This window comes from Tyto alba, unplaced genomic scaffold (assembly GCF_018691265.1).
Source record: "Tyto alba isolate M040663 unplaced genomic scaffold, T.alba_DEE_v4.0 Super-Scaffold_11, whole genome shotgun sequence".
Taxonomy (NCBI): Eukaryota; Metazoa; Chordata; class Aves; order Strigiformes; family Tytonidae; genus Tyto; species Tyto alba.
In genome coordinates, this window is record NW_024881273.1 from 4,570,568 (window position 1) to 4,582,799 (window position 12,232).

At 49.1% G+C, this 12,232-nt stretch overlaps 1 protein-coding gene across 6 annotated transcripts in view; it reads left to right on the plus strand.

Annotated features, from left to right (window-relative positions):
* Positions 1-12,232, plus strand: part of VAV2 (vav guanine nucleotide exchange factor 2) — a 148,878-nt gene that overhangs the window by 110,395 nt on the left and 26,251 nt on the right. For 3 of the 6 annotated variants that reach the window (XM_042786718.1, XM_042786719.1, XM_042786722.1), the window contains exons 4-7: positions 30-98; positions 9,264-9,366; positions 11,112-11,126; positions 11,813-11,911. In XM_042786718.1, the coding sequence (XP_042642652.1) occupies positions 30-98; positions 9,264-9,366; positions 11,112-11,126; positions 11,813-11,911 (286 nt within the window). The remainder of the gene's footprint in view (positions 1-29; positions 99-9,263; positions 9,367-11,111; positions 11,127-11,812; positions 11,912-12,232) is intronic. The other 3 variants (XM_042786720.1, XM_042786721.1, XM_042786723.1) reach the window with 1 other exon arrangement.

Here is a 12,232-nt window from a genome sequence, read left to right on the forward strand (position 1 = left end):
ATAACACTGTCATTCCTCTCCTCCCCCAGGCCCTTCCCGTCGGAGGAGACCACGGAAAATGATGACGACGTATATCGGAGCTTGGAGGAGCTGGCGGAGTAAGTGGCCTCGCCTTCTCACGGGGAGGGGACACGAAAAGGGAAAAGTTGCAGTGTAGTTCCAGCAGAGTCAGATAAAATTTGACAACGGGGCTAGGAGGGCCAGGCTGGCTGCTTTGATCGTCTTGCCAGGAGATTTTTCTGCTCTTACAATAGTCCGTCTTTTCCCATGTAGAGCCCTGGGAGACGTCACTTTTAATTGGGTTGAGTTTACGAGTGGCTCGGTGGGGGGTGAGGAGAGCCAAGCCCACGGGGAGCCCCTCTGCCTGCTAAATCCCATCGTTAGCTGCAAAACCCTGGGACATAACTCATCCTCCGAGCTGACTGAAGCCGAGCCGCTCGCTGGGACTGGGGTACCCATTGCTAACTCCGTGCTGGACACCCCCCCCACCCCCCCCTCGTGGCATTTCTGGGGCTGCGTGGGTGCTGGCACCTGGGGCTGCATCCCTCGTGAGTGATTTTTGGACCACACCAGCCGGCCCCAGGTCAGGCTCTCGCAGGGGACCCACCCTGCCTGTCACTGGTGGTGTGGTGGGGTGCAAGGTGATGCTGCTGGGGTTTCTGTGTCTATATTTATCTGGATCTCTGGTGTCTGTGTTTTGCTGGTGGTGGTGGTGATATAAAGGGCTTTTAAAAGCAACCTTGAACTACAACATATATGGTGAAACACGGCGCTATCGGAATTTGATGGCAGCATTCCCATCGGCCAGGGTTTTACTTATGAAGTACAGTCTGTTTCGTATGGAGGAAAAGTCTGTATGGGTGGATATGTAGCTTTATACAGTTAAATATTATTGTTCTACAACATAAATAATAAGGCTTCTTAATCCAATGAATTCCTTATGGCTTCAGTTATTACAAAAGTAAATCATGAATTACTGATCGAGGGAACAGAGTACCCTGGAATCCCCTGCTCGCGGTTTGCTCCCAGCAGCTACAGTTTAATAAAATTTTAACTTATAAAGGCTTCCTTTCAAGAATAACATTTTCCCCCCCCTCTCCTAAAGTTTTCAAAATCCCTTTAATATTGGATTTTAAAATTGCTGATTCTCACACATAGGCGGGCTTTTAATTGGAGAAAGGTTTGTGTGTGAACTCGCACACAGGCGCTGGTGAGGTTGGCAGCCCTCTCCTAGAAATCAGGGTTTCAGCACGGTGTGCTCGGAGCTCGGAGCAGGTCAGTAGGTGTTGAAGATGGGTTCCCAGCTTTCGCTGCTCTGCTGCCGGTGGTGCAGCTCCCACAGGAGCTCTGGGGAGCTTCCCAAACTGTTCCTCGGACCTTTGCTCATGGCTGTGAGTTGGTCCCTCTGTGAGAGGGCCTTAGATGCCCAAGTCCTGTGCTCAGGTGACTTAGAGGCTTATTTCTTACTGATCACCCTGTTCGGTTGCATTGTCTCCAACTTTTTTTTTTTTTTCCCATTCTTTGCAAAATCCTCTTCTTTACATCTTTAGTTAAGAGCACTGGGGAAAGGTGTATGTAAATCAGCACGGAGATATTGCACAAATTCCTTCATCCAGATCTGCACTCCCCATGCAGCCGGGTTCTGAACGGAAAGACAACCTGTGAAATGGAGTTGTAGTTCACCCGTAACTGTAGAAACCCCAGAAATGCCCTGGAGAGCCCCTTAGCATGAGTGTTGGTGCTCCCGCTGCCTGGTGACACATCAGCAATAGTCCCCCTTTCTCCCTTTGACAAGGAAACTTTCATTGGAAATTTGCTGGTCACAATGGTGCGTACTGGGCACTGATGCTGGGCGCTGGCAAACCGCGGGGCCGCATGAGAAAGCTCTTTCTTAGCTGCTGCCGATCTCCGAGCGGCTGAACAAGGGCGTCATTCATGAGCTGGGAATGATTCAGTCCATCCAGCATCTTTGCATTTAATATTGCTGACGATCCAGCAGCCTTGGGAAGATCTGAGTGCATCAGAAATGCTTTACTGGAGGCGAGGAAATGATTTTCACAGCAAGCAGGGAAGTGACCCGGTGTGTGGAAGGACCCGCTACCAAACAGCACAGCCAGGCACAGCAATCCTCCCTTTTGCAAGAGACACCCCACCGTCCCTGGGTGTTTTGTCCACTTGGCACCACCAAGTCACTTCCTGGGAGAGAGGAATCTCCCAAAGGGACCTCTTTTGGTGTTGTGCTGCTGGGATAAAAATCTCAGGATAAATATTGAGCATGTTCTATCAAGACTTTTTGGAGGCTGGTAAAAGTAGGTTTTGGTTTTTTTTTTTGGATAATATGAAAATGCTTCATTTCAACTTTAATTACTTAAATTGAATGGTTTGGCATCCCCCATTTGAGATTTTGGGTGAATTCCTGTTCTGCAAAGCATTCAAAATACAAACATTGTTGTGACAGAGGTGCAGATTTGGGAAGCAGGAGGAACCAGGCTTTGTCCCCGTTGTCCCCACGATGCTCTAAAGAGCGAGGACCTTCATGCCAGCACGGAGCAGCCACGGCAGCCGGGGACAAAAGCCAGTGCCGGGGCTGGGAGCGGATCAATAGCAGTGCCACGAGGGCCGTTTACGCGCGCTGCAGAAACAGGCTGTCTGCATGCAAGCGAGAGGTGGCTGCGGGGTGCTGGTGTATATAAAGGATGTTCATGCCTTGATGAACCCATTGTGCTTTCACCTTTGGGGTGTCGCAGAGATTATGCTGGGCTGCATGCAGCTCCCCAGCGCTGGGTCAGCCATCCAGCAGAGCAAGGCAGATAATTGCTTGGAAACAGCTATTTATTTATTTAAAAAAAAAAAAAAAAAAAACCAAAAACAAAAACCAAAAAACAAACAAACAAACCAAAACAAAAACAACCCCCAAACCCCCAAAGAATTAGTGATGGAAAGGGGAGGGGAGCTAAAAGGGTATCAAGTTCTCAAATTCCCTGTCCTCAGCCCGCTGGCCCCTCCGTTTGCTTTGCCATCGGCCAGATGGCAGCATGCAGAGAGCCCAGGCAGATGGCGAGGGCTGGCCAGTTTGCAAATGGTGCTGGATCAATACTGGGAGGAGCAGTAAAGGGACGTTTGTCCTCTGCTGCCTGATTTATTTCAGCATGCCCTAACGCCAGACCCTTGAGCAGCAGCCGGTTTTGGGGGAGTTTGCCCAGGAAATGAGCAGGGCTTTGCGATGGCAGCACACGGGTGCATTTGCTGGAGCCTGCCCCCAAAAATCAAAGCGACCCATGTCCTGATGAAGCTCCCGTGGGTCTGCAGGGATATGAGCTACCACCTCCCACACAGCTGGGCACCGATGGCAGTAGGAAAATATCCACCTTACTGCTGAGCATCTTCCCCACTGACCACTTTTCCATCTCTCTTGACGGCTGTTTCAGCTGCCCCAAACCATTCTGGTACTTCTGAAGTTATACTTAACATTTAACCTAAATTTTCTCTGCTGCCGCTTAAGCTCTCTCCAGTTATTTTGTCTCATTAAATTTATGAGACCAATTAATCCTGGTCCCTCTTTATCACGAACCTTCTCCACTTCATGGCACTGTCCCTCTGCACTGGCACGAAGCCTGGCAGGCTGGGGTGGATTACACGTAGGGTGGGGTTTGTGTTGTTTGGTAGCTATTTGAAGAATTCAGAGTCAGGCAGAAGAGCGGTGAATGATTTGACATGAAACCTTTAATTTGCATAACTTCTACCTTTTTTTCTCCCTTAAAAGTGAATTGCTTTGAGGGTAGAAGTTGTAGTGTTGTAAAAAGGACAAAGAAAGTGTTTTAATCAAAGCAGCTCGCCTCCAAACCCTGCACTGGAGCCGGTGTGTGCCCCCGGGGGGGCTTTGTCTCGCAGGTTGGTGTCCCTTGGTCTTGTTTTGAGCCGCAGCTTGCTGGGGATTTATCCCCAGCAAAAGTATTGGGGACAGTGGTGTATTTCCAAACCTTTCATCTTAGAGAAGGGGAGTTGCAGAAGATCTGACCTCAGTTTCTCAAGTGATGCAACTCATTTGGGCCCAGACTCTGCCAACAGCCTGTCTCCTGCCAAGAGCTTCTCACTGAAGTTTCTCCTACTTCTTTCACTGTCACCAGAATTGCCTCCTTGTATCTTCCAAAATAGTGATGTGATCAGCAGAATTTCTCAAGCGCATTAAAAAAAGTAATGAACAGAGGAGCCAAGGTGAGATGATAAGTTAGCTGCCACTTTTCTCATTATTTTTGCTGTGTTGGAAAAACCACACATGCCAGCCAGTTAAACAAATGGCCCCGTGGTACAAGGCACTTCAGCCACAGCACTTGTAAACATGTCTTTCTTCTTTGTCAGCAGTAAAAATTTTTGTATGTCCAGCTTGTGCCATCTCTAAGATTGTGTTAGTTGCTATAACTGTGTGAGGTTCATTCTTGGGATTATAATGTTCCACTTTGAATGGGGAACGTAAGAACTGACTAGAATAGATGGCAAAAGGCTTCTCTTGCTATTTCCAGATGCGTCTCCATCCAAGTACAACATGGCTAATTAAAACCCTGAAAGATCTCGAGTTCAACAACTGCACATCTTGCACTCCTTCACCCTGAAACCTTAGCCTGCCAGATGTGCTGCAAATAAGGACTCTGCTTGTCCTCGTCTGACAGAGACCGTGAATGAGGGGGTTAGTCAGATGAACTGTCTATTTATAGCTGTAAGTGCAGAGTAAGAATGAGAAAGTGGAGGATTACTTGGGGCAAACGGGAGCCTCGCAGCTGCTGGGCAGCTGTCTCAGGGACCCTGCAAATGCGCTTCCAGCTTGGACCTAGAGGTGGCTCTGAGGTCTTCTGGCTCTTAACCTCGGCCACAGGGCTGGAGATTTGGGGTTGTCTTTTGGTTGTCTTATTTTAGCTCTTTTCCCTCCTCCTCCTCCTCCTTTTTCTTTTGCTCTTCCTGGTGGTTCTGGCTCTTTCATCAGCAGAGCGAAAGCAGCGCCGTGGTTTGGACAGGGTTTTGGCATGGTGGGTTTGCCCTCAGGGCCTCACTTGGGCTCATCCTTGAATTCTAGAGGCTGGTACAGACTCATCAACTTCCTAGAGCCCTGGAGCAGCTTGTATGGATGAAGAGGTCCTTCAGTGGCCCTCGAGAACCTCAAAGCTTCCCCATTTACCCTCCTGATCCACAGTGTCATTGCAGACATGATGTGCAGCATTTCTTTAGCATAAAGGACTTGCTGCAGATTATTTATTGGGGCATCATGGGCTGTCTCTGTTCATCCCCTGGTGTGGGCAGCCCAGTCCAGAGCTCATCTTCTCCCAAAGTCCAAATGCAGACTATCCCCTCTGTTTTGGCCCAGTGCTGAACTCTGGAGGGCTGGTCCCCAGTGGTGGAAACAGTGGGACGAGTGCCTTCACTCGGGGCAATGAGGTTCTTCAAACTCAGCTTTGGCATCCTATTTGGGGAGATGGTGCTAGGGATCACGGAGAGACCCTTCCCTTCCCCAGCTTGCTCCTTCCATGTCCCTGTTTTTCCCTTACTCCAAGGCAGCAGCCTGGCCTTGGTCCCTCTGTTAAGGGAGCTGCTCTTTGGCATGGCTGCTGCCTGCTTGGGAGGGCATTTGTGCAGAGTGGGCATTGCCAGGGAGTTAGAGCCCAGCCAAAAGCATTGTTGTTGCCTGAAATTGCCTTAGATATGAAGAGCTTTATTCTTCTTGCTGTGAATGAGCTTTCCTGGCTAGGCAAGATGCTGCCAACCTAAAGCTGGTTACATCCATCCTAATAACAGTAATTGCAAATGCTGGCGTTAACTCCGAAGGGCGAATAAAATCCCTGTCCTAAACCCAGAGATGTCAATGAATCTCCTAATCCAGGCAGTAGGTTGTAAGGTCTGACACTCACGGGTAAGTCGCAGACTCTGCTGCTTTTATTGAAGAATTAAATTGCTTTTCTTTGTGAAGAATGAGGTGAGGATCTGGCCTTCCTTGCTCAAGTTGTTCAGTCTACGTGTGACATGCTTGGGATGCTGAATTTATTGCTTCCCACAGCAGGGGACTATGCTAAACACCGAAAATACCTGCCCCCGCTTTCCCTCCCCTTTTAAAATGTAGTGTGATAAGTTGCCACTGGCTAAAATCATCCTGATACCTGTTCTCTTTTTTAATGACAGGGGAGGGTGCATATTTTTGACTCTGACAGATGAAATGCAGAGACTGGTGAAAAATCAATATGTGCAAAGCAGTGGTGTCAACAGCCGTACACGCACCGGCAAAGCTCGGCCGCTCTCAGGCTGCTCCGGGAGAGGCTAATCTGCACATTTTACTGCTCTCCATAAAACTGGCAGCCTCTGGTGTTTCTCAGAGATGTACTAGGAATGTGTTTTAATAAATAAGGGTCCACTGGACAAAAGTATTGTTGTTTCAATACCACCATGGCTGTTGGGTTTGAGCATTTTTAGTGCCTCTTCCCTAAGCTCTGAAATGGAAGTGTCTTTCTAGATGGCCACAGGACAAAGGAGTTGTCCCTATTTTTTGTCCCAGGCCAGAAATGAGAGATGGGAAGGGCTTGTACTGGTGCTGATGAGCAGGAACAAGCGGAGCAGTGGGTGCTCAGCTCCTTCATTAGAGCAATAAGAGCATCGAGGGGCAGGATATGGCCCCACATGATGGGTGCAGTGTTCGTGTCAGATGGCACTTGGCAGCTCTGTGGACAAATTTGCTGTGTTGTCCCTCAGTAGGTGTTTCTGCCCCTTTCCTGGTGACGCAGAGGAGCTCCAGGTAGGGCCAGGTCAGGCCAGGTCCGTAGGGCACCCGTCCTTCTCCAGGCAGCCTGTGATTTAGCAAAACCCCTTCGGTACCCCACGCTGCCACCTGGGTTTCTCACAGTGATGTCCTGGTCTAGATCCTTCTAGGCATGCTCCAGACTTCCTAGCCGTGCTCCAGACCTCCTGGCTCCTTGGTGGGGGAGAAAAGGAGGGCTTGCCAAGGCTCAGACCCCCGTGGAGCAGCAGGCTGGGGACAGGCGATCGTGGGCTCCGAGGCTTGGATGCGGTGCCCGGTTGTGCTTGTGTGCAGGAGGGCAGATCCAGGAGGCAGGGCAGCCCGGGGACACCTCGGGAGGATGACTCCTCCTTCTGCCCGTAGCCCAAAACAGTTGCTGAGCGCTCTCGCAGCCGGCGACGCGCAGCTGTGGCACAAAGCGGGCTCTGCTCCGGCAGCAGCATCACCGCGGCACTCGCCGCGCTCGTGTCGTACCCAGCCGGGCTCGTGCTTGCGACATTAACCCAGCCGTACGTTTCCTAACGACCCCTGAGCCGGGGAAATGATATATGGAGAGACAGCCAGCAATCCGAGAGGTGTGGGCGCGAAGGGAGGATTAATCAGGAACCGGGAGTTACTTGCTCTGGATAAGGAGCGGAGCTGAGAATATAAATATTGGTACAGATAATAACGGTGATGGCAACGCTTGGGAAGGGGAAGATGGATCACCAGCTATTAGTGGGCATTATTACAGCAGCTGCAATGCATCACTCTGGAAGAATGGGACGGATACATCATGCCAGTGTATTTATTTAAAATCCCCAAACTTTTATTAAATAAATCTGGTTTTAAAAATAGATTTAACTGTATTTAGGAAAGAAATAAAGCCTGGTTTTGCAAACAGATGTTCTGTGTTGCTCCATTGCTGTATAATATAGAGATGTTGAGTGTTACAGTTTGAGCACGGTTTTACACCTAAATATATTGGTATGTAATTAATACCCATGTTGAAAGAGAGCTCGTAGCATATGTGAACACTGTTTGATATTCCAGCATTTCACACTGTCCTGATCCCATGGGATTGACTTCAGTGGGAGCCGTTAGCAATCAGCACCTGTAGATCTAAGCGCTGAAATTATTATTGTTAATTGGTATTCATTATGGGTTGAATTTTCAAGAGTGTTCTAAGACTTAGGAGCCCCTGAGGGGATTTCTAAAGGCTCAGATGACAATTAAGTACCTAACACCATCACCTTTAAATACAAGTTGGGCACTACAATTTGGTGGTGCCTTTAAAGCCTGTGCTTATGGGGGCGTCTCTTAAGTGATGTGGCCGGTTCTGAAAATGTGACTTTTTCACTGCTTAATTTATCTCTGATATAAATGTTATCACTGGGCTCTGCTCAGCGTTGGGACTGAGCATCACTGAGCTGATTAAAAAAATCACTCAGTTGCCCATCAGTGCAGGGATTGTGCTTTGTGGGAGTCAGTGCATCACCCAGCGAAACTGGATGCAGAGCTTTTCAACCTGGACGTGGTGCCTGTGGCTGGAGGTGGGTGGCTGGTCCGGGCATTACTGCGAGCCCCTGCACAGCCTGGGGGGGTCAGCCCCTGCACAGCCTGGGGGAGTCAGCCCCTGCACAGCCTGGGGGGGTCAGCCCCTGCACAGCCTGGGGGGGTCAGCCCCTGCACAGCCTGGGGGGGTCAGCTCAGCCCCGTTGTGCTTCCTGCCTTGGCAAGGCAGGGCTGGGATGCTTCTACCTACTGCACGGAGCCATCGGGTGATTATTTAGTGCCTTCTCACTGCTTTGAATGGACATGGGCTCCTATGGCAGTTTGCAGCTCTGATGGGAGGAAGAGAGATGGTTTCTTTGGTGTGAAGGAGGCCTTTTTGTGAGAAAAAGCAAAAGCGGACCAAAAATGAGCGCAGTGCTTTAAACATGCCCAAATCCAACCCATGAAAATATATTTTCTGAGTGTAATATGGTTAAAGTCAATGGCACGAGAGCTGTTTCTTGTGCTAAAGAGGAGAGGCAGAAGTTGAACAGGAGGCTGGTGGAGCTGGACCTGGTCGCGTGTGGCAGCTCAGATGGTCCCGCTGGGACACTTGGCCGCCAGGTCCGTCTCGGCCGGGCCGATTAGCGCCGAGCAAAAACTCCGCAGGGGCAGAGCTGGCAGGCCGTGGTGGATGGGGCATCCCAGGCACGCCTAGCACGGCGCACGGAGAAGCTTCTTGGCTGCCATCCCCACTCGTGTCGAGGAGCGTTTCACCTCTCCCAGCCTCCAGCGAGGGGAAAGAGATGTGCAGTGGGTCCTGACTGGGAAAAAGAGAGACTCCTAATGCAGAGAATGTGGACTGAATGTGTCAAATACTGTGGGTCAGGAGGACTTCCTTATTGTTGTGGTTATCCTCCCTCCTTGGTGTGAGAGCAGTTGTTGGTTTGCCTGCTCAAGTGACAGTGAATGTACCCTCTTTATTATCTCTAAATCGCTTTCCTTCTCATTCCAGCGAACATGATCTGGGGGAGGATATTTATGACTGTGTCCCCTGTGAAGATGAAGGCGATGATATCTATGAAGATATCATCAGAGTGGAAGTTCAGCAGCCCATGGTAACAATTTATATGCACTTTTAAAGTTACACCTTGATGGGAGGGGAAGGGAGAGGATTCAGTTAAATAAATAAATAAATACCTGCCAATAACAGATGATGCTGCCAGGAAGCGAATCGCTTTGCATCGCTCCTCAAAACTGAGCTGCCTCACAAATGGTAAAAATAAGCTGAGCTGGGATGGCACTGGCCTGGAGGGGGTTCTCTGAGGAGTTTCCCAGCTCGTCCTATCATCTGAAGGAGTTTGGGGAGAAGGAAGGGAAAGGAAGAGCTAATAAGCCCCTAAAAGATAAGCTAAAAATAACAATTTGCTGCTGAGCCAAGGCAGCGCGTGTCACTTCAGCCCTTTCTGGGGAGAGAGGAGTGTGACGGCTCTGCCTGCTCCATCAGCCAGATGTGCCGTGTCTGCCACGGGTATTTTTAAATCGGGGCAAGTGCTGACAAATCTGTGCATGGAGGATCCAGCGCTTGTTTGTGCCCGTTGCCGCTCCTGCCTGGGTGTCTCCGAGCAGGCAGATGTTTCCAGCAGTGCTCTCTGGGCTGGCAGGGATCTGTGTGGCTTTAGGGACAAGAAGCCGACCCCATTCATCATCTCTAAAAGCCTCTCGATGATGGGGAAACTGGGTGTGCAGCAAGCAGAGCCTCATGGAGGGACTTGCATTAACTCCAAGGGCTCTGGTGCATCTATCATGCTCCATGGATGAGCCAGGGAGGTGCTGGTGGCCCTTGTATCTCCCCAGAGGTGCTCACAGCCACCCCCCTGCTACGTGTGACCCCAACGCCGAGGGGATGGGCTGCCCTGGCTTCTGCTGATGCAGAGCTGGAAGAGACCTTTCCACCAGAGCGTGACCTTCCAAATTTTCTCCCACCCTCTGATATTTGCCACCCCCCAGGCTTTTTTGCAGACTCTAATGACTGTTGCCTGGCTGCAAGCAGCACTGACAGTGGTACATACCTCCCCATAACAAAGCCAGATCAATGAATGAGTTCACTGATCAATTAAATCCCCGGAGCAGGGTGCGTGGCTGTACTGGATGAGGTGCTGGGAAGGCAGGGCTTCACCCTATGGATGCCAGCAGATGAGTTGAGCTGTGCGGCAGCGATGCCCACATGGTGATTTCTCACCCATCCCGAACCTGGTACCAAGACCACGATGATGGTGATTGAGGCATTTCATCCCTTCACGGCTGGTCTGCAGCCTGAGGAGCTTCCTGCGTGCCCAAAACCCGTCTGGATCAAGTTTTTGGGCACAGAACGTTCCCGGTGATCCTGCCATAGCGCTTGGAGCTGTTTACGGACACCGGTGGCAATGCTGAAGTCAGCACAGCTTGTTGGCCACCAGTGTTTTTACCATGTTGCCATCAGCTGCAGAAGCCATTTGGCCCCAGAAACTGCCCCTTGGGAAGGTTTTGGTAGGAATTTCTTGCATAAATGGCAAAAATGGGGGAAACCAGGGGAAAGCTCCCACTGTGTAGGTGTCCAACAGCTGAGTAGTGCAGGATTAGGGTCAATGGAATTGTCAATTTTTCACTGTCTCCTCCACAATGTTTTATGTTTTCTTGGACACCACTGGGCAGTGATGGAGTCAATGGCTCTGTCTCCCTTTCCTCCTCTTCCTTGAGCAAAATACTCTCTTTTTGATACAAGCACCCACATATCTGTTTAAATATTGGATTTTTTTTTAAGATTTGTTGCAACAGCAAGTGTGTAATGCTAATTGCTTTCTTGTATTTCTGCATGCTTCAGATTAGATATATGCAGGTAAGACACATTGATTAAAATATTGGTTTCCATCCAGCTGATAGGTCTGAGCTGGGAGTTAGAAGGGGGTGTACAGAGGGTGTCTGTTCCTGTGCATGGTCATTAAAACCCTATCACTGAATCACCTCCCAAATTCAGAGACCGCACAGACAAATGTGGCACCTCTCAACATGTTTTCAGCTCTGCTTTACAGATGTAAAAGCAAGAGAAGTGACTCCAGGAGTTGGGGCTTTAAAAAAAGCACGTATGATCAGATTTGACCTAAAATTATGAGAATTGGCAACTGTGGCAGGGGATCTGTGTAAGTCTAGCATAGTATTTACAAGTCACTTAAGCTCTGTTGTGTTTCTTCTTAAGCAAAAGAAAATGGGGAAACCCAGCATTTATTTCTTATTTATTCTTTAGCTGGTAGTCTTTGGTGACGTGGCTATAATAAATGCAAACACTGTAATGCTTGCCATGTTGAAACATATTAAATAGTACAGCCATGGTTCCTTCCTAATTTTTTGGGATAAAAATAGTTTCTTCTAACATAAACCAGTAACAATACTCCCCTAACTTTCCAAACCTGTGCTTGTTCTGAGTTTGCTGTCACTAAAGGCTGAACTGGAGCTCTGCTCCACACGAGCAGGATGCTGCACTACTCTTAAGAGTATCTGACCATGCGTTATTTTTCCTTTTTCTAGAAAATGGGAATGACAGAAGATGACAAAAGAAATTGCTGTTTGCTAGAAATCCAAGAAACTGAGGCTAAATACTACAAAACACTTGAAGATATAGAAAAGGTAAGAACTGAGCTATCTTTCCTATACCATTGCCTTCTACATCATCACTTGATCTTGCGTTAATCTCGCTGTAGTAGTTCTTGCTGTGAGAGATGGCAGATGTGATGAGACAGGATTGATGCATTCACATGTAAAATTGGAGAGAAGGGGGATCCAGAAAATCCATACTGACAAGCACAAATGTGCAGTCTGTAACTGTAGGAGCCAAACAGCATATTTTTTCTGATCACTGCATATTGGAGATAGGCTGAAAATGCTGCGTTCCCCCTACCCTGGGGTAAGAGGCTCCTGCTCCTCACTCAGCCAGGCCAGTCTCGCCGA